Source organism: Maniola jurtina, chromosome 5, assembly GCF_905333055.1.
Source record: "Maniola jurtina chromosome 5, ilManJurt1.1, whole genome shotgun sequence".
Lineage (NCBI taxonomy): Eukaryota > Metazoa > Arthropoda > Insecta > Lepidoptera > Nymphalidae > Maniola > Maniola jurtina.
This window is the reverse complement of record NC_060033.1, coordinates 7,463,205-7,487,137: the sequence shown is the minus strand read 5'-3', so window position 1 is coordinate 7,487,137 and position 23,933 is coordinate 7,463,205. Positions and strand designations below refer to the sequence as shown.

Sequence of the window (23,933 nt, the reverse complement as noted above, 5' to 3'; positions counted from 1 at the left end):
TACCTGCACTGCTAGGATATGGAACGCCCTTCTGGGATCAGTTTGCCTGTCCTACAGACAAGAAATAAAGACATCCTACAGAGTACAGACCTCACGATGTTCATTCCTGTAGGTAGGATAGTCAGCGCAAGTCTGTTTTGCATAAAAACAGGATCGATTGCCATCGCCATCCGATAAAATCAGAGGCTGCACAAAACTCTAGTCCTTAACAGTGTCTAAATTATGTCTTTATTTTGATCATAAAAGTATTGTAACGAATATATTATTGATTCAATAGGCGTTAAAAATTGACATGTTATTTTTAACTTCGTAGACTGATTTGAAGGAAATATTAATTTGTTGTGTTAAACATATATTAGGAATGTCGGATTGTAACTACGTATCGTTGTCGTTTGTTGTAAGGGGCAGCCTGCGAATCACTTTTAAATTGTATCAACGACCCAATGACATCCTTTATTCCTTGTGTTTCATCTCAGCATAAAGGCCGAAATGTTTTGATTTCGGTGGTTAATTTACAAACTTTGTTTTTATTTTCCTAATTTACTTGAACTATTTCAGCATTTTTATCATACTATTTGTACGAGTATAATGATACCAAGTCGTAGATTTGTGTCTACGACTTCACAATAAAACCAATATTGTTTTTCAGATATTTCATTGACAGTGACGCTATTATAGCGAAATCAGCAGGAGAAAATACAAAAGTGGTAAGGCAAATTAAACCAAATTTGTTGTTACACAAACCGTTTATTTATCGCTTACTCAAAATAGTCAATGAAAGTTATACGCGAGAGTTATTAAACGCTAAAAGAAAGAAATCACAGATCCAATACATTTAACTCGATTCACTGTTGCTAAAACTAAAACAACTATACATCATTCGCAGCAAAAACTAATAAATATACTTACATCACAGTTCATAAAAAAAGATTTATCACAAAATAATTACAAAATTGGAAAAAAAACTTCACCGTCTTGACTAAAGCTTTCGATTGTGTGCATTATCGTTATCAGCCCTTATCAAATTTTTTATTCAAATATAAAATGTTTTCCAACAATTTAATGCCTATTTTCCTTTTATATCACAGCATTCCTATAATTTAATACCTAATTTATTTTTCCTTTCAATTTTCTCGAATAAACATCAGGTGTTTTGCAAGGCACACTCCTAGCACACCTTATATATATTTCATGCGTTAGACACACCAGCTTAAAATAATTTAAATAAATACTTAACCAATATATTTCATTAACAACATAAAACAATAATCGCAAATTAATTGTTGATAATATTCTCACAAAAAATATAAGCATATCGCAATCTTATAAAGAATTAGCTGTCTTCTTGAGTCCATGAAAATGTTATAGAAGAATAGTATTTATTCCAGATAGTAAATATATTTGTGCGATTATAAAATTCACTAACTGGATAATTGGAAATAAAGTATGTTGGAATAGAAAATCAACTAATACAACGCAAAATTTAATTGATGTTTGCTCATGCTTTAAACTTTAAAGGTTTTACATCCGTAGAAAAATATGTATAGAGACATCAAAAAGTTAAGGTAAGACAGACTACACATATTTTTTTATTATTATTGATAAATATTATAGTATAATAATTTAATATTATTCAGTGATCTCTGAAGGTTATTTATTCATTTTTTTTTGGGTAAATATTTTACTTTATTGATACTGTTTCGATAAAATAAGTAACATCGATACGACAATTTAGCTATGTAGATTGTAGGTATATCACAACATCTAATTATTATCTAGGTATGAGTTTTATATGTTTCGAAAGCAATCATTTATCTATAATTTATATTCATCCAAAAGTATGACGAAAATAATAATCTATCCTATTCATTATTAAGTTTCTGTCTGTATAATAAATTCATCTTTCTAAAAGTTTTCAATTTGTATGCATAATAACTGCAAAAATACTAAACTCCACCCATACTTTCATAAGTACAAATGAAACTAATTTATAAACTCGTAAAGTCTTAAAGTTTATTTATATAACATGTAGTTAATAAAGAAAAATTATTGGACCTATTTGAAAATCAGTTAAGCGTTTTTATTAATATGGCGATGCTAATGGTTTTCACATTAATAAATAATAATAATATTGCACATTCGTAATGCAAATAAAAATTGATAAGTACATATACACAAGACATAATAGTATGATACTGGTTACAAAGTCATATATCCCTGATACATATTATTCAAAACACTTTATAGCATATAAGAAAACACTTTCAGGGTCACAGGGCCATACATCAGGACTAGCAAAATATTTTAATACATCTTGTTTTGTATGAGATTTCATTCAGAAAATCTTACAAAAATATAAGTAAACTGTTGAATCAAATTACACATTAATTTGACGTTTCTTGTAGTAAACTGCAACACGCCAATAAGATAATACTCATATAAGTATTTAACATTCAGGTTCAAAATGTTGAATTCTCATAATGTTGAATTTGTAAAATGTTGAATTTCGGAGTTGTGTTGAATATTTACCAAAAAATTTGATAAATGCAAGTACTATGCAAAATAATTTATCTTTGCCTTGGATTTGAGGGGCGGGGGGGTATAGGCACCCCAAGCTCCCCCCCCCCCTGCTGGATATTCAGCTCTCGTTTAGTTTTTGAGGTATCCCCCGTCAAAAAATGGTCTAAAACTGACAACCTTGACGGTAAGTCTTTTTTTAGGTCAACATTTTAGGACTCAACATTTTGCAAATTCAACATTATGAGAATTCAACATTTTGAACCTGAATGGTATTTAATAATAATTATAAGCTTTCCATAAATATACCGCAATTAGACAGTATAATTTAAGTTTTCGTGACAATTTATCTTAAATGTATTTCTTAACTGGGGCAGTGTTACAAAATCAATACCGTATAGTGATTCAGGTATCGTAGGATATACAAAACATCGGATTCAAGCCAATTTTGTATCGATACTGTCAATACAATAAATATTTCCTTTTATGGTGAATCTTATAATATTCTTATAATATTGATAATGTAACACCGTACATCCTCACAGCCTTACGGTACAAGAAATTGAAAGAGTTACGTTTCGTTTTGTGTTACTGTTTGTTTTAACATTAAGTACAGTGATAATTTATTTTTATTGAAATTATATTTAATTTATTATTATCAAACAGGTAAAAGATCAATTTACAGCGTTTGTTCTCTATGTTTTTAATTGATAAAACAAAGTGTCATGTTATTTTGGATTTTAATGAATGTCACATTGTCATTTTCTTGATACTTTCTTTTACATCAAGATATAGGCCATTTTACTTGTAAAAAATGGTAGGTAATTGTATTTCATTTCGCAATTCATTTGTGACATAAAGCCTCATTAATAATTAAGCCTGGGTTATCTATTCTTAGCCTTAAATTCGATTTTAGTTGTTATGTTATATCAACTAATACAGTGATTTTGGTGTTTCGGATATTGTTACTCTGGATTACTTCTTAGCGGAATTTTTCTTCGCTCGCCCCTGTTTGATAACTTTTATGAGTTTTATTTTCTGATAACCTGGGTTTTCCAAGAACTCTTCTAGTATCTAGGGAAATAAAACAATACTTTATTAGTGCATGCATTCATAAAGCAGATGCACCGTTTTAAAATTAGGTATCTAAATCTAAACTTACAAATACTTTACATAAATAGTTTCTGAAAGTGCGTGTGTGACAAATTCAAATCGTTCGTATGGCTCGTATCGTCGGCGCTGATGCGACTGACTGTATCGTCGCGTACCATTTGAGATTGCGGATAAGCTCTCATTTGTAATCGAATGAAATACATCTATACGCACAAAACGCTTTGGAATTTTGCGACACGTCTTGTGACATTTACGCAAAACGTCATCATCTATCGGCGCAAAGTATCATCACTCCTAATGCTTTCGCGTGGCTAGGGTTTGCAAAAGCATTCCGAATTATTATTTTCTCCGGTCATCTTCAAATCTGCAGAGTGATAGGCTCCTTTTTATCCCGGAAAATCAAAGAGTTCCCACGGGATTTGATGAAAATCGAAATCCACGCAGACGCAGTCGCGGGCATCATCTAGAAAAAAGGATTCGGTAATACTCACACTCATGCTCATTTCCGAGGCAATAGCAGCTGCGGACTGCGGCCGGTCGGCCAGGGTGATGAGCGTCGGCAACAGCGCGTTGCATCGCGCTTCCGAGACGAACCAGTTAGCGGGCAGAGTGCACAGCGTCTTGATCACGCTCCACCCCTCGCAGATTGTATCCTATATTCAACAAAAACTGGTCAAGTGCGCATCAAAAAAGCAGAATTTTTTAGTTAGTCATGCTTATAAAACCCGCCTTACCGTAAACCAAAAAAAAATGAATAGGTTAGTAAAAACACTACACAACATAATATTATATAATGCATACATTTTCATTGCTTCCCTTTAAGTAAACAGATTCATTTACATTAAAAAAAGAAGTGTCTAGACAGCCGCAAACAGAAAAAAGCAGTATTTTTTTTAAATACTGTTCAGCCACACTTCTACGAATTGCGTTACTCACTAGATGTGAGACTGGTAACATTAGTCACTACCCAAGGTCGTTCCATACATATTCCATAAATTCAGGCAAGAAAAAAAGTTGTAACTCTCAGTTATCAACATGAATTTGTATCTGTGTCGCTTCAAAACGCCACCAAATCAACCGATTTCAACAAAGCTTAAGCGCAACCGGAATAGGTACATAATAATTCAATGAACTGGAGTAGGACATAGTGTACTTCTCATTCCAGAAAACAATGGTTTCCCGCAAAGTTTTTGATACACCTAAATCTACGTGGATGAAGTGTGGTTAAAAGCTAGTTTAAAATCATTAAAGGCTAATATACTGATGTGTAAGGTAACAAAATAACAGCGTCCCAAGTTTTACAGAGCCCACTAGCATAGATCCCATGTGTTTTTTGAAATTCATTAGTCTACATAAATTATTCATCTAAATGGTCACTCCCCTAGTCAAACACAAGAGATACAACAGCGGCCCTGAGTGCTTCCTCGAGCGACTCTGTCTTGAAACACCTGTGTCCGTGGGAAGTTTACGGAACTTTGCTAATAGGCACATAAATTTACATTGTTAGTGTAGGTATTCGTAGCTTATATTAAATTGTAACAATTTGTGTAGACAGGATATTGTATATTGATATATGGCACAGGCTCAAATTAATATTAGTATTGGACATTCTGTACAGATACGATCATAACTCACGCCCACGACTTCGTTCAAATTTTAAACCGCTATTTTACCCGCTTAGGGGTTGAATTTTCGAAAACCCTTTCTTAGCGGATGTCTACGTCACACGTCATAGGTAATAAATAGCTCTCTGCATGCAAAATTTTCAGCCCGATCCGCCCAGTAGTTTGAGCTGTGCGTTGATAGATCAGTCAGTCAGTCAGCCAGCTTTTCCTTTTATTAAATTTAGATTTGAAAGACTTTTGTAAGTTTATTTCATTTAAAAAAACCAATTTTATTTTTAAGTATTTACTTATCTGAATATAATCTGCATTGTGAATTGACAAAGAAAATCAGACCAACTGTCTTAAAAAAAGGATTTAGAACACAGAAACGAGACCATTTTCTAATAAGTATCAGTTTGTGTCATACCTATGTATTGCCTTAAATTAAAAAGTTCGAATACTCTAAACAAATTATTGAACAAGATAGAATTAATTGCAACGGGGTGCTAAAGTCAATTCCATGTGTGTTTCAACTCGAAGTGGCGGGTAAAACATGCGATGAACAAATCGATCGACCTATTCCTATGCGAATGACCTCGTTTGACCATTGCAATGTCCAACGACTTTTAATTTCCTTCCACGGCAGTTCTCATGCGGGTTCCACCTGCAGCTTACACGTGTTTCTTATAATTAACATTCAGTTTTTGTTGGTTATTTGTATGCTATGGCGGTCATTTTATACGGTTCATCTGTTACTAGTTTAATTTTTGTTTTTTAATCTTTCCAGGTACCTTAAAACCTTTTCAAGCATTTGTATCAATACTAGCAACAACAATGCTTTTCCATAATTTTCTACTATTATTAAATTATAATAAATAAAATCAATTAGTCTATTAGTGTATTTGTTCGCACATCGTGTTCGCTGCATCTCTTGAGTCTTACAAGTTACAGTTACACTACAATTCAGAAAACAACCAAAACAGATTTTGACACAATAAATTATATTTTAAGCTACAGAGCTTAAAATATAATATTGTGTCAAACTCGGTTGTGTAGAACCAATAATATTGTGCCTTTAAAGTAGCTTTAAAGCCAGATTTGGATAACAAATACAGTAATCCAAATCTGACTTTAAAGCTACTCAAAAATGTACATTTCTTAAAATAAAAGTGCCAATTGGCTTACCTGTAGTTGAGGGTTATTCACAACCACGAATCCGACTAGTATAATCAAATCCAGCACCATAGTCTCGGAGAGAGTTTGATCCAGTCGCTGATTGCTTAACCCTGCACAAATATTCTATATTAAATACGTTCTTGATATATAAGAAACTAGAGGATGCCCGCGGCTGCGCCCGCTTGGATATCGGTTTTTTAAATCCTATAGGGACTCTTTGATTTTACGGGATAAAAAGTAGCCTAAGTCCTTCTCCTGGATGTATCCCAAGTCTGTACCAAATTTCATTAAAATCGGTTCAGCGGTTGGGTCGTGAAAACGTAGCATTTATAATATTAAGTAAGATGAAGTACAACTACTAATACAGCAAATAAAATTATTGCTGTGTATCTGTGATTTTATTTTCGATATTTACTGTTTCTTAAGCACAACTCCGGGAATCTCTGAATTATTTTGATGCCACTTTGAGATAGGCAGAAGTCTTTGAAAGAAGTGCTTTTGAGATAAATTAATTATTTTGCGGGGGCGAAAACTTCAGCAACCACTAGTCGAAATAAGCCCAAGTTTTTAATATGTGGTGTAGAATTGAGTACGATTATTTTCTTACCTAAAGCAGAAGTCCTGGGCGCCTCCTTCTCATTGGGTGCGTGTTGAGATAGAAGCCTTGCGACTGCCGCTCTGAATTCTAGAGGCCAGCCGTCTTCGCCGAACGCTTCCTAATAAGTGATAACAAACATAAATACAAAGATACCACTGTTAAACAAACAACAACTCTGAATTGAAACTATGACGTAGTGTTTGTGATTTTAGGCAAAAAAATCATTGGAAGATCTATAGATCAACAAACCAAGAAAGAGGGCGTATGATATCGCAAATAAATGGTAGGTACATCAGTCAAATAAATTCCCTACATTATTATACAAATATTACTATGGAAATAAGTCTAAAATCATTATTTATGTCCTATTAGATACAACGAGAGTTGGCCAAACATATTTCGCACGTCGAAACTTTTCCTCTTATCCATTTGTTAGGGTATGAAGATCCCGCAAGCGGTCGAGCGTGAATGCAAAAAATCTGGCAAACTTACGACTGCTGGTCACGCAATGGTCTCTTTCAGTTTCAGACGAGATCTCAGTTTACGTTCTGATTTATTTGTGATTTGAGAAGAATGGTATGAAAATTTCCTATTAACATTGCCAACGGTGAAATTAATTTAAATTACTTAGTTAAAATAAAACTACACGAGAGTTGAATGGGACCCTACTTGTTTTTAAGTGGACATTCAAAGGTATTGTTTGAAATTTTTTTTTTTGAGTAAGACCCATATCCGTACTCATATTATAGAAATGAAAATGTATCGATGTTACTTTTTCAACCGATCTTGGTGTTTATCACAAGGATAGCTCGTATTTTTCAACTCAAGAAAATGAAATTGTGACAAAGTTGGATATAAAATTAGTTAAGTAGGTATACTTACCTAACTAGTCAATATAATTTATTATACGTTAATGTTAATTAACAAAAGCGATCAATCAATCCCAATTGTGCCCCTCAAAAAAACCTTATAAACCCAAAACCAACGCATCTGCGACCACAGCTAATAAACTTATAATCGTGTTTATTATCTATTACAGCCCACAGACAACTAAACAAACAGGAGGTCCCATGGGCCCGCAATTATTCATGCCATTATGGGGCCCTGCAGGGTCCGTATACAGACATCAAAAGTTTGGCCCTCGCACCCTGGAGAGTTGGATTGTTTGATTTTTATTATTATTTCAGTTGAGATGTTTTAATATTTATACTTCTCGTTTACTTTGAAGTTATGAGTGAAAAGCAAATTTATTATCCAGCATCAGTGTCCGCATTCGCAAATGAAATGTTCATAAAAATACGGAATTCTATGATCAATAAACTTTACTTTTCTTACATCTAGTAATAACACAGATGGCATTAGGTACCTACTTGTAACAAAAACATTAGTTACAAGTGGATAAAAAATATTTATTTTCAATGTAACAGAAACACTACCTATATCTACGTATTTTTTATTACGAGATAGCTTGACGAACAGAAAGCATTGTATTTGTAATACATGGTAAGGCTGGAGTTATTAGTATAGAGTTAAATTGATTAGATCCACAATCTACTTTGTAAGCAAACTTTTTCCCAAATTGAGCGTTATTATAACCCTTTCAAAATAATTTTCAATTATACTGGAAACGGTTCGTTCTCATCATTTTACAATCATCTATCACGTGCCGCTTTTGTGTACTTTCCGCTTCACTACACATCATCGTATTGTATCAATTGATAATGGAATAATTAATATCCTTGTCGTCGCGATATTAGTAGATCAAACTTCACACTAATTTATTTATTTATTTATTTATTATAAAGGCAAAAGTCTGTGTGTGTGTGTGTGTGTATGTTTGTTACTCTTTCACGCAAAAACTACTGGACGGATTTGGCTGAAAGGAATGGAGATAGAGTATACTCTGAATTAACACATAGGCTACTTTTTATCCCGGAAAATCAATGAGTTCCCAAAGAATTTTAAAAAATCTTTACGCGAACGAAGTCGCGAGCTTCAACTAGAATTTCAATGTTGATGAACAGCTCCAAATTAGTTCGCACACTAGACACTTCATTAGAGTCATTAAATCATTCCTCTTCATTCTAAATCCACCGGAATCATACAAACATCAAACACATATTATTGTACCGCGGTACAAAACCAAAAGATAAACCTCAAACTTCCTTCGTGTCTTCTTTAAATCACACGACTCTAACAAAGAAAAGCAGCATTTAGTTGCAGTTCAATAGTAGTGGGCCAATATATGATCATTTATGCTGTTTCCTTTTCCTACTCTTGGCTGAGATACTTTGACTTAGCTCAGACTGTACAAAATGTCAGAGATAAATAAATAACTTTGTCTCTTTTGGACCTATCTTAAGTCTGAGAAAAATCCGTACTTTGTTTTTGCTCAGACTTAAGACACACCCCATAATTAACATGAACTCTAAACCATATTACTTTTTAATACAAAAATAAAAAATTATAAATTAATCATTTTATAATTCTAGTTCCACGTATAAATGCACCTTACTCACAACCTGCACGGGGAAACTGGAAGAAATCTCTGTTTAGAGATAAGCATTTCCTATGTACATAGCTTAATTTATCATAACTCTGTAACTACAATTTTGGTACATGAAAAATAAATAAATAAAAATCGTCATTTTTCTCCATTCTTGAATTTGTATTGTTTACAGGACTTTTACATTCGAAAGTCCGTGTAACTTGATGCAGCACAATAGTATATTCGCTCCCCTACAGGACAGCCCTATTGTGACAGATGTCACTTGAACATCAATGTCATTGTGGCACGTGAAACAGAACCGAAATCGATACTGCTTCTCTATAAGGATGCGTTCCCATTGAAGCGGAGCGGAGGCGTGTTCAACAAACCTACCAGGTTATCTTTTTCCCCTCTCAAGTAATCTCCTAATAATGATTGGTCGAAAACAAACGTCTCCGATACGCTTTAATAGAAATATATGCATGGTCAAAAGTCTAAACAGTGGACACATAATATCTCCTTCTAAAACTCTTATGGTAGGAGCCGCATCACCTATTTATAAACGCCGTTCTATGGAAGAGGCATAGTGTCTAAACCACAGAAGAATTCTATAAACAGTTCTTATTGTCTTTGAATCTTAATATTATGCACTCATAACTGCTGAAAATAAGCTTAATTAATTGAAGAGCTTAAGATATTTTAAGCAATCGATCTTTTATTATTGACACCGAATTAATATAATAATCGTTAAGTTCAGCAAAATCATACTCATTTTTAATTATAATATTTGCTAGCATATTGGATGCATTGAGACGAGACTACATTTTTCACATAATTAAAGTAACTCTAGACGAAACTTGTGATATCAAAAGTAAGAATTTATCTAGTTAGCTGACCAGTTGGGAATCGCCAAGAGATCTAAAGAGTACGAGCCATTAAACCAAACTCCATTTACCTACAGTATTTCAACGTTAGTTAAAGGTTTTTAGTAAAACCGAAATGTACAAGTTTTGCGATATAAAAGCTAATAGAATAGAATCAGTTACGCAGCGAGGAGCGATCTCGGTTAGATGTGCAAACAGAATCGCCGAGCCGCCGTAATATATTTGCGATGCGCTCCGCAAACACCAAGAGTACGTATACCGGCTAGTGTGGTGAAAAATTATGTCATCGATATCTTATTTATTAATATTATTTTTTATGTATGTGTGGACCATAATATGTCTGCGGAAACATACAGGAACAACAATAAACATTGCCAGGAAATACGCGACAAGCGTAGAAAACCTCATGCTAACAAGGAAGTTGGAAGGAAAGAGGAAAGGCGGTCCGAGACTTGAGATTGCTTAGCACACGGCGGAAAACAGAGTTCGTTGGAAGAACATTATCAAGAGGGTGTTATCAGAAAGAAGCCACAATCATCAGTAGTGAGGGAGCGACGCAAGGAGGAGGATATTATTATTACCACTCAAACCCAATTTTAGGAAAAACTAGTAAATCGGTAAAAACAAAGTAACAGTTAACAGGTTACAACAGGTCAGGTTAAACAGAACCGATGAAATAGAAATAATCAGTTTGGATTTTGGATTCGAAAAAAATCGATTGCTGTAGCTGAGCTGCCTTGTTTCTGATTTTTAAATTCCTTATTAATATACAAATTTAGATTTTAGAACGATGAAAAGAATAACGATCTGTGGGTTTTAATAAAATCCGTATTCGACTTATCGATATCGCAGATATCATTGTAACATCTCTATTCTATGGTACGGTGAGCAGATGATAAATTGGCTTCTTGTCTGTATTCGTAGCGGTTTTAAATTGATTGGCCCTACGTAACTTTATTACAAATCACATCTCGCTTTACCATTTCCCTTGATTTTCACACAAAAGCCCTGCTATTTTTAAAAGCCAATTTATAAACTTGAGGGAAAAGTAACTAGAATAGATCAAAAGGAAAAATAATCAAACTATGCTGAATCATACTAATATTACAAATGCGAAAGTGTGTGTGTGTCTATCTGTCTGCTAGATTTACACGGTTCATCGGCTTTACCGTTTTTGAGGAAATTTGGTAAATAGATAGCTTGCATACCGGGAATGGACAAAGTCCATTCCCTGGAACCTTTCGACCTGGAAAATCAAAGAGTTTTCACGGGATTAAAAAAGAACATATTCCAAGTGGACGAAGTTGCTGGCATCATCTAGATATACCTTTATATATTGGTGTTTTGTCGTGCTATGTTTATAGAAACGTGATTAAAGGACAAACCAATAAACAAATACACTTTTGCATTCATACTATGGGTAGTGATATAGTTTTTAGTGGGTTGATATGAAAATTCCCAGAAAACTCCAATTAGGTGCATTACATCTGGGCATAAACTTCCACACTACTTGCCAATGCAGCGCTGCCCCTGTTTGCGGATAGCAAACAGACTGTAATGATACTGCAGTTAATTAAGGAGTCTCCACAAATACGTCTAACGAGATGCGAGATGAATAAATTGTGGATAGCCTTGGGCATTGCAGATTTAATTATTGAAGTGATGATGCATCATTCATTTTATTTTACAGGTGTCTGTTTGAGAACATGGCTAGCACCCGTATATTCACAATAATTACTTTGAGGTCTCACCAGTCAAGTTACTGCGTCACGTCAATTTTTAATCATCTGATTGGTGGAACCTACACTGTGCATTTGAGGGTACTGTGAGACCTCATAGTAATGATTGGGAACACGGGTGTAAGTAACTATGTAAGTCTTATTATAGTAACGGAACATCCGATTGGCGTGAAGAGGCGCAGGATATGTATGAGTTACAGCTTCTAACATTAGAGGCCAAGATCCATTTTTGGTTCTAAGCCAGCCAAATAAGTAAGGTTAGATCAGTCTTTCCGAGTGCCTATCAACGCAGACCCGCTTTATTTCGAAATCACGAATAGGTATGAAGTTTTGTACAAAGCCGCAGGTTACATTTGATAACGAGAAGTTTACTGACGGCTTCCAAACATAGAACAAATTGCACAGCACCTTGAGCATGCCAAAGGGACCTTATGCAAATTCTCTACTAGGAAAACATTTTTCACAATCAACTTACTTGTACAATGTGATGGTCCATTTCAGCTATTGCCTTCAGCAAATGCGAGGTTCTGGCGGCTTTAACGAAATCTCCGCATTGGCCTAAAGATGCTCCCTTGGCAAATAACATGCAGAACTCTGCCCGGGAACCGCAAACGCTTTTGCCCAATGCAGTTTTAAGTGCTTGCCTCGCATGTTCGCGCTCTGAGCCCTATAATGAAATAACAATATTGCTTTTTCCTATTTTAAGGCCTGATTTTTCATTCGCCAAATAAACTTTAACTGACGAATAGACGTATTGACAGATTTCCACAATACAAAAGGTCTAAATACCCATTCCTCAGTTAAAAAGTTGTTTGGTGATTGAAAAATCGGCCCTAAATGAATAACAAGGTAGATTATTAGGTAAAAAAGTTTTTGTTACTTGATTAAACTTACGAAATCGGCTTGGTATGGATGGCAAAGGTCAGCGCAAACCGTCAGTAGTGTCTGAATGGTTTCGCGAACCTCCCCGGCATTCTCTGCGTTGGTCACGACGCCGCTTAGACAGAGGTAGCTGAAACAAACGCTGACATCAACAACTTATACTTGAGTTTGACTTCGTCTATCATGCTATTTCTTCATAGAAAGATAGGCTTGCGCTTGACGACAATCGCGCTTGCTTAGAAGATGCCTATTCACTCTCGCCTTGACAGTTGGAAACACGGACGCCTCGCTTCGCGGTAGGTATACTTTGTATAGTCTTCTAGTATTAAATTATAATATTTTCGAAGAGTAATCAAAAGAAGAAGCATATCAGGTGATTTGCCCACTCGTTAATTCCAGCGTAGGAATTATAACAAAATAAACTTTTTGTCCCTTGTATAGTAAGGACTTCCGCAAACATCTAAATATCATAAATAATAATTAAATGCTCCACAATTTCACTTAAAATCCCGTACATTCAATATTAAAATATTATGGCTTTCACCGGTGTTGTGTTTAGGGATGCGTCAACACAACAATGTTTGTTTTTCATTCGGATTTGCTCGCTTCAGTTAAAGGGGTGCTGGTTAGTTTAAATATATAACACAGTCAGCAATTTAATTTCTGTAGGATACAACTTGCAAGCCTACAGTGCGAATATGGTTTCATAACTATCCAAAATCGACCCAAATAAGTTGGATATCATGCTTTATTTTACGGTATGAATTCAGAAATAAATATATCTAAGTACTTGTTCAGTCTATTTTTGGTACTAGTAATAAGTATAATAAGCAAATGAGAAAAAAATTGTTGCTTTGTGGCCTTTATTTATTTTTAGAAATTTGCAATCATTAGACGTGTAGGTAACATTCCAGACGAATTTATAATTCCACCTACCTATATCCAAAATAATGCCTGAACCGATGCAGTCCAAGCAACAAATATTTAAGATAACACTATCTTAACCCGTCACTCGGCAAGGAGGTCCAATATTATCGTGTCTTTACATACCGGCAATAATACAAAGACGTTCATAGTCACCTTTATAGCAAGGTGATAAAAGCGAAAATATTTTTTTTAGGAGTAAATACATTTCTGTATAAGACCACATTATGCCTGAGTGAATCGTGGAACGGAGGTTGTAATTCCAACTTTGAATTCCCGGCGCTCAAAGGGCGCCATATTGGTATTTTGTTTTTTAAAACGCTTTGTAGAGCTTTGTGCTTTGAACTTTACTATACCTGTTTCATTTTATCATTATTTTATTATGATCATTATTAAATTTACAAGAACTTTACACTATAAAAAAAATTACACAAAATAATTTAAAGATAACCTGGGTTGGTCAGGAATGTTGTGTCAATATTTTTGACGTTAATTTCTAAAAACTTTTGATTGGCATATTTTCTCGACCACAACCGCAAGCAATGTTGCATTAAATCTGTACAAAACAAAGATAGAAAACATTTAAAAGCAGCAGGCGCCAATGATTAATGGCCGACGTCGCCCAATCGGGGCACGTTCTAAATCCAAACACGCTAATGGAAGACGAGCTAACAGGAGGCGCCTGCGCATTCAATGTTAACAGATAATGAAATTTCCCCGGATTTGAGGAAATCCAAATAAAAATAAACATTTAATTTTTACTAAAAAGCAAAATATATTCATCGTCATCATCTTCGCGTGCCTTCTTCGAAACGAAGTTTGACGATAATCATCCGAAAAGCTTCTCTATTTAAAGCCGCCTCTTAATTTTGGGTAACTAAGCCCTTTCCACCCCCTTATGTCGTCTAACCATTTGCGTCTTTGGCGATCTTCAGTTTTTTGTCTGCAATTCTCCCTTCCAACACTAATCTTAGGAATGAGAATTGTCCTTCTCTCTGTCAATATATTACTTTCATATTACTATTTGGCGGTACCTGCGCATTCTGAGTTATCAGATAACAAAATTTTTATTGAATTTAGGAGAGCCGAATAAAAATAAATCATTCGTACTAAAAATATATGTAAGACCGGCCAAAACTCACGTATTGTTCGGAGTATGCCTGACTAGTTTCAGACCCGTTCGGGGTCTTTATTTATGAGAATTCTGCATGCGACGCAGCGCTCAGCAGACGGCTAACTTACTACTGGCTTTTTCTTACTACTACTAAAGACTGCTTATTTTCACTAAAAACTAAATATAAATCTTAATACTTACCAGTTACGTTAAATTATTTATTTATACTAATAAGTAAAACTCAATATCTTTTATATTTACTGTTTGGCAGAATAATGTTTGGCTAGAAGGCAAAAAATAACTATTATATATCTACTAGTCATAATGTACCAAGTAAATTTTTACCATCCAACACAAAAATATGAAAAATATATTTTTCTATGCCTCACATTTTTGAGAAAAATATAGGTAATTATTAGGGAAAATCTAACGCAGAACTGGCAACACTATAAACGCATTCGCGTACAAAAATTTATAGTGCGTTTAAAATGTTTTCGTTCTTAATTTCAGTTAGATAAACGAGCCGACCGCGTTTCGGCGCCTTTAGGCCGTGAAATATGCCCCTCCATTACCAACTTCGTGTCTTCTTCGATACGTTTTTACTTTGCCCGGCCACTTGGTGAAGGTCTGTGCCTTACCTTTTAAAGACGTAATGTTGACATGTTTGGGTTTAATATTTGTGATAAATTTCAACTCCTTAGTAGAGTTAAGTCGTAACAGTTTAATGGCTAGGTTTACCAAGGGTTCATAAGCTGTAATACCATTGACACAATTTTCAGGTGGAAAATGTGGCTAGTTCTAGACTACATGCTATCCCTTTCATGGTGATCCTAGCGGAAAAGAATAGCCCTAGATTTAGGGCTGACAATGTAGTTTAGTATCGAGATTGTGTACGAGTATCTTACTACACTATATAGAATGTCTTTAATTAAATATCAAATAACTTTAAATAATTCAGTTTATACACCTAGTGACTAGGTAGTGATGTATCGCGGACATCAGCTAGTAACTCTATCGAAGTTAGAGAACAGTTAAGCCCATCCATGGGGAAAACCGGGGCGAGTCGTCTAGGTGCTTTGTACAAAGTTTATATGCAGCTAATAGTAGCGATTCCTATTTATCTTTAGAATCTTTTACCTATATTTTGTTTACACTACACTACCAAGTATTCGCCAGAGAACACTAGGGGAGGTCAAGGTAAAATGGGCAAGCTTAGATTGCTCTGGCATCTTAAGTGCGCGCGCTATGTTAATTTCACGACACGATTTATTTTAGTGCAGGAAACTGAATGATTTCACTTTCCCATATATCAGAGCGACATTTGATTTGATTTGGCTGTTAATGTTACAGAATTATTAAAACAACTCCATATACGAGTATGTGTTATCTTTAACGCATAAGAAAACTTTAAAATTGTGAGACTGACTATAATTAAGTCCTGCTGTAGCTTCTTACCAATGGCCGATTATACTGACGTATTTTAATCGTATTTAAAAAGTTTGTTTTCGTTTATGTACACCGATTGATTCCGAGTAGGTAAAATACAAAAGTTTTGGCTGGCATGTCAAGTGGTTTGATAAAGCGTTTGTCTTACGATAAAAGTAAATTTCATATGCATAAAAGATGTAATATAAACCACAACTACAACAAATGCTTGTTTAATTACAATACATAAATTTTATTTTACACTTAAAATATCAACTATGATACGCAACAGGTGTTTAGATCATTACACTGGCCCATAAATGCCCATAAAATCATTCAAACGCATGAAGAAACGACTATGCGAGGCGTGATTGTGACCGTACATTGAGACATCAAATTTATTTCGTTTTAATACACGCAAATATAAATGCAAATGAAGTCCAAACAAATTCATTGCGAAGCCCCTTTTTGAATATATTTATTCAATTCCAAAAGGGGTTCTGTTACATTTTAATAAATTGTGAAGTGTTATGGGGCTCACTTTTCCTATATGTATAACGACAGTTGACATACCTAACATATTTTTGTTAAGGGTTGCTAGGAACCAGGAAGAGCCCAATGGTGTCAGGCAGCACACGTTCTTTAGAGTTCCCGGAGCCTGTTAATATGCGCTGAGGATTGCCACCAGGGGTTTAGTTAGTAGAAGCCTCACATAATCCTATCTCTCCCCCAAAGAAATCGGGTATCTTAAGAAGATACGGGGGAACTCCGCGTCAACAAAAAAGGGTTGCCAGTTGCCACCACAAAATGAAATACTGTCACTGAACCTTGTCTATCTCGGATCAATTATATCGCACTGTATGGAGCTATAGCTTGTTTTCCATGTGTCGAAATGAATGACTATTCGATCAAAACATTGCGGTTTGGTGCAGAAAGTACAATTAGTTGAATCCTTTTTACGGGAAACCAAACCATTTTAAGGATAATGTAAGGATGATAAAATTCTCTTTAAGCCCTCATAACGGAACTCTAAAATTCCAAATACGTGCCATATTTACATATGAAAAAGGGGCGGGGAAAGTCGAGTAATCCGGATAAGTAATTCTCTCTGAGTAAGTAATGCGTTGATAAATGAAATTAAATCGCACAAACAAGTGCCGCCATTCGGCCCGCGGCTCCCCTTTCATAAGACCGCGCGTATGTGCTTAGAGACGCACCATAAGGTTATCGATTTTACAATTTTCAACATATCGAAATTAATATAAATACACGTTCATACAGATAAAAATTAGCAAATTTTTGAATATACATAATATAACATGAAGGACAGAGCTGAGAAATAATCTAAGTCACCGAGCGGTAACTAAACCTTGTTTGAATCCTAGTGGAAATATTGAATGTTTAAAATAAATATGTAGTTGCTAAAACAATAAAATACGCTGTACAGCAAAATTATGAATACAAAAAAGACCGTCATAAATATCGATAACCAAAACCTACTACAACCAACCTTAGCGTAAAGTTAGCAAAAAGCACATCGCATCTCGACATGTGCACGCCAATCTGTCGCTACTTCTCCACTCGAGTATCATACGTCCCTTTCTAACACGCTACTTGTGCCTGCTTGTCTCACTCACACACCCTAGTACAATGGGCCCCATACTCCTCAATGTCGCGACTACTTAGCGACGCGGCGATAATCGTCATAGTGGATTGTTTTCGATTGTCCGATTCGATTACGAGGGTCAAAAAAGTCGATTGTTTTCATTCGATTGCGCGTCATATGTCACATAAAACACATGTGACCAGGAATATGAAAAGACAGTTTTTCTGAAATAAGAAAGATCTTGCCTTTGTTTAAATTATTATTACAAGATAAATAGATATCCATATCGCTCAAAAATGCAAACAATCTTCTTAGTTCGCTTATTATTATATTCCGTGACTTTACCTAGACGGCGAGTGTTCTGGCGGATTACCACCAAATAATTTTATTCCGCATCTTAAACAATCCCAGCGAACTTGTCAATCTAGGGGGAGGTGTAAGTCTGTGTTAAGTGTCGTGCGAACGTCCAGGTGGTGGGAAACACGACACTTGCGATAAATTGGGGATGAAATGCTGTAGCGCGAAACTTGTAATCACGATTCTTTGATTAATTTATTGTTTACATATTTTATTTTGTGGTTGTCTGGTTCAGAGCAAAAACAATTTCACACGTTATGCGGATTGATAATAGAAATTTTCATATTCCAATAAACTTTGACTTTAAGACTCCCAGAGTAGAGTAGGAGCGCTTTATTTTATAGCATAGATCATTGCACTCATTTTCAATAAAGCGATGTTATGAAAATAAACCGATAAAAGCAGCTCAAATGCGGTACTTCGCTGGCTTTGCTGCATACTACAATAGTAGTAGGCAGCAAAGCCAGCGAAGTATTGAATCCTTTCATATACCTAACTGACCCAGGAATAAAATATATTTGTGTAATAAAAGAATGTGACCATAGTGGTCACAACAGCACAGCAGGCACCGCATGACGTCGATTAAGATGTTTGTGAAATGGGGGAGTGATTATGTTAGAAAACATTTTTATTGAGTGAAACACTCATTATAAAATAAGTATGTACCTATAAAAAAACTGAATTCAAAACTAAAATAAAAACAGACTTCAACAAGCACAAGCACTAAAAAATAAAAAATAATTTTTGTTTCTACACGTATTTTTATTTTGAATTTTTTTTATTGCACAACATTAAGTGGCCTTACTTTACTAAAATATGGTATACCTGGTTAAAACCTACTGTTTATTAAGCCATTACACAGATTGCGAGCAATTTACTCTTATCCGTTGAGGAGTTCTGTTCTCTATCTCCGAAGATAGATACTCATCAGAACTTCACCAAACTAAAATGGGACCACCTCAGTAGTAACAAAACCAAACAAAAATAAATCAATATCGGTTCATATTTGGCGGAGTAATCGCGTAACAAACATACAAAAAAAATACGTCGAATTGAGAACCTCCGTCTTTTTTTGAAGTCGGTTAAAAAGGGGATAATAAGTTCTTAAGAGTACGTATGACCGGAGCACGAGTTAGGGCAGTCACGACCGTAGCCGAACCTACTTCCAAGCCCCATGAGGATACAGGGAAACCCCATTTGTGCCACGCAACTAATGGGGCTTTTGCATTAAAGTGTACTATAAGTCGGGGATGTAGTTTGCGATATTTATTTCTGTACCTGTAAAATAATCTGACCATCTAAAGTGACCCTATTCCATAATAATCCTAATCCTACTAACATTATAAATGTGAAAGTGTGGATGTTTGGATATTTGGATGTTTGTTAATCACGCAAAAACTACTAGACAGATTTGGCTGAAATTTGGAATGGAGATAGATTATACCCTGGGGCTTGGATTAACATATAGGCTACTTTTTATACCGGAAAATCAGAGTTCCCGCAGGTTTTGAAAAACTTAAATCCACGCGGACGAAATCGCGGGCACCAGCTAGTGATAATACAAATCTAGATAATTCACCTTCCACTAGATTCATCCCAAGTGAACGTTCCCATGTTATGCAGACGGATAAAAAAAAACGAAAACAACCCACCTTTAAAACTAAAAAGAAAGCTCATTAATGTAAATGGCGACATTTGCAAACTCGACCGCTAAGTGAATTCAAAGTTAGAAAACTTAGAACTGATTTTTAAATACATAGTTATATAACCAACCTGAGGAATTTTAAAAACTTAACACGCCTTTCCTACTGAATTAGGAAGATATACATAATACTTACTACAGGTATTTTTTGAGTAATTCTGGGATTAGAAAGTATCAACTAAAACTAACTATGTTTAACAGCAATAAATTATATCGAACCACTGAAGAGTAGACTATGTTGATTGTATTGTAGCTAATCAGCTTATAAGTTCTGCCAAAGAATGGCCGAACACTTCGCCAATAGACTGCGGCTTCCTTTTTCGATTCAACCATCAACACACCTATCTGCGATGCAATCCACGCGGCAAGAAACAGAGAGCAATGGAAGAATATCGTAGCAAAGATTGCATCAAAAGGGAGCCACGATCCTCGAAATTGAGGAAACGACGCAGGAAGAGAAGACGAGTCAAAGGACACTGGCGGATATTTCAAAAGGGTTCCGCATTATTTTATAATCATTTTACTAAACATTGGTCAAACCTGCATCGGTGCGCCAACAACAGCTTTATTTAGATTAGTTTATACTATATCTGCATTATGCTGTATTATTTTGTGTTTTTTCTTTTTCTCCTTGTTTGTTATGGAATATATTGCCTGAAATAAAAATTAGTTATTTATTTATTATTTGAAGCTGGGAAGCTGCATGGGTTTAGATACAAACCATGTTGAGACAGGAGTAGATACAGAGTAATCAAAATTCTTTATTCATAGCATGACCTCATAATCACGGCACGAGACAGTCACGAGCCGGTAACCGAACCAAGTCCCGGGAGTATACAGCGAAACCCCATTTGTGGAATACGCCTAATGGCTCTTCAGTCTAACAACATTAACTACTGCAATCGTTTCTGCAAGGAATACCTACTTCCTACTAATATTATAAACGCAATGGTTTTGTATGGATGGATAAATGTTTGTTACTCTTTCACGCAAAAACTACAACAGGACAGATTAGGCTAAAATTTGGAATCGAGATAGATTATATCCTGGATTAACACATAGGCCAATTTTATGCCGGAAAATCAATGAGATCCCACGGGATTTTTAAAAACCTATATCCAAGGGAACGAAGTCGCGGGCATCAGATAGTTCGAAATACAATTGGTACTTAGTATTATTCTTTAAAGGCATTAACCTTTTGTCCAAACCTGCATACTTAATCATATCTGAATCAATCAGGTCGATAAATTAATTAATAAATTAAACTGAGAATTTTCAGCTTTATTAAAAACTACATCATCACATTCCCTCAGAGCAGACATTGTTAAGCTCTGTAAGAAACAGAGTTATAAAAATTTACAAGTATAATATTGGCTTGATCCAAAAAGAAGATAACTAATTATTATCTAAGGTGGTAACTAAGCGTCGTAACAAAACATCTGAATAATTCTCACAGATAATAAATATAACGCTAATCCAATTAGAGAAACGCAAACAATTATTATAATTACCCGGCACGCGTATGTTAATTACTTACGGTGAGTGCTCATTGTGTAGACTTGTATAAACTATAATATGCAAACGAAATTCAACTCAATTTTTCAAAAAATAAGGGTTGAAATTGTACTTACCTCAATATAAAAATCGGTACCTACTTAGAAATACGAAATCGTACGAAAAATCAGATTGCTTACAAATAACATTTCTAATCGCCTACGAAGACTATCGGTTTGGCTGCCATTTAGTGCTTAAATCGTCAATTAATTTCAGTAAATATAATATGAGGAAAAAAGTACCCGAGCAAATAAGTAGGCTTTATTGATGTTTAAACGAAAATTAAACGTGTAGAGACGAATTACCGACCAAAACACGAGACCAAGTTTATTTTTGTACCATAGCGATTTTTTTTCCATTTTCACAACGAATATCGCTTGCATATGACAGACAGGACGACACAGGGGACGATAAACGAACCTAGGACCCTTGAGGATACATCGACGCGACGGCACGCGACCTGTCACATGTGTGAATAACGGTTAAATAATTTTATTTGACCGAAAAATTACCACTTGCAATATCGTTGTTCAACTTCGTGCTATATTTTATTTCTTGGAGTATAACAAACTTAGATATGACATATTACAATAGTGTTTGGTTATTTCCACATCTATACCAATATTATAAATGCGAAAATGTGTCTGACTGTCTGGCTGTTTGTCTGTTACCTTTTCATGGCTCAAGCACTGATTTGATCTTTACAAAGATTGGCTTTATAGCTTGCGACTTGAAGACGGACATAGAATAAACTATTCTATGTCCTATTCCGAAACTATTCATCTCAAGCAAACAGATCCCTAGAAATTTTATAAAACTTTCTTTCACACGGACGAAGTTTCAGATATAAGCCAGAAATAAATACCTATTCAATTATATTCAAGTCAGTGATTACCATATCAGGCTTGGTGTATTTGAAAAAAAGAAAATGTGGTGAACTCTCAAAATTTCAGGATATTGTGATCACCTCTTTTGGCAGTAAAGAAGAACTTTTAATAGTCTGTAACTAGCTACATGATGAAGAATGTATTCTCTGTCGTGAAGTCGGGTCGTAGATTTCGACGTCAAACAAACAAACCAAAAACACCTAAAACAGACTAGAGATTCTCGAGTGTTAACAAAAATAAAATATAGTTAAACTGGTTAGGGTGGGAGGCAATGGAGCAAGTACAATTAACGCGAATCAGTGCCATATTTTTTATTTCTGGTATATTTTGATTTAATTTCACAGTCGTCGCGCGCATATGGCGTGTTTTGAAACGGGCAATGAGGTGAGAGAATTGGCAATTGCATTATGGTAATTCGGCATAGCGTAGCTTTTTTGCGGCAACGAGTAACGCCAGGTCAAACTATTTTAACAACATATATGAACCAACATAAATGAAAAACGGGGCTTTGTAGTCTTTGATTGAACATTTTCAGCCTAAGTACCTTTATTTCAAACACAAAATATAAATAAACACTATACCTACTTACCTTAAAAATTCAGGTTTGAAGATTACTGATTAGTGTCAGGGACAGGTATGGTCATTTTGGGGGTTTAATGTCGTAGTTCAGAGCAATAGACAGTCCTAGGCGTTTGTAAAACAAAACTTAAAAATAACCAAAAGTGACTTTGAAAGGTCTACCATTGCTCAAAACTGCGGCCTACTTTTTGTGTTCATTGTCTCTCAAGTTAGGAACAAAGACGCCATTTTGTGAGAAGAGAGCTATCCAGGTCATTCCGATTTTCTTTAGTTTTTCACCAAATTGCAAAAAAGGCGACTGCTTAGGCATACATTTTGAAAATTAGTAGGTACAAACTAAATTAATTAGTGAATTCGCTCTAGAAGTATTGAAACTATTTCGTTTTACATATAATTACTCTGTTATTTACCTGAAAAATTAATTAAGTACCTACCGCGGCTTGTCTTTTTATATTTGGATATCATAGATTTTTTTTTTGCAATTATTATACTAGTCTAAAATTAAATAAATATTTTGGGTCCAACGGTATTTAGGTAGTAGGATCTCTCGGACCTAATCTTATTTTATGCTTTTAATCTGCGAAGGTTTCGTTACATCATTTTAAAGAAAAAAAAATCATTATCGACCACCGTTGTAACACAATCATCAGTCATTACTAGCAAAGTAGGGCAAAGGTTCCAATAACCGTCACCTGCCATTAAATCGAGCGCGCATCATTGACAAAACACAAATTGAATGCAAGAGGGGGCTCACCCCTGTTCTGTCCGTGCGCTATTGAATAAA

General features: G+C 35.0%; 1 protein-coding gene across 1 annotated transcript in view; it reads right to left on the bottom strand.

Moving 5' to 3' along the window:
* Positions 1–727: 727 nt before the first annotated feature.
* LOC123865061 (S phase cyclin A-associated protein in the endoplasmic reticulum) overlaps positions 728–23,933 on the bottom strand; it is a 46,410-nt gene continuing 23,204 nt past the window's right edge. Inside the window, exons 16-21 of the mRNA XM_045905882.1 lie at positions 13,014–13,131; positions 12,595–12,786; positions 7,018–7,126; positions 6,420–6,520; positions 4,122–4,283; positions 728–3,591 (exon numbers count right to left, since the gene is read on the bottom strand). Coding sequence (XP_045761838.1) covers positions 3,493–3,591; positions 4,122–4,283; positions 6,420–6,520; positions 7,018–7,126; positions 12,595–12,786; positions 13,014–13,131 — 781 coding nt within the window. The 3' untranslated portion in view covers positions 728–3,492. The remainder of the gene's footprint in view (positions 3,592–4,121; positions 4,284–6,419; positions 6,521–7,017; positions 7,127–12,594; positions 12,787–13,013; positions 13,132–23,933) is intronic.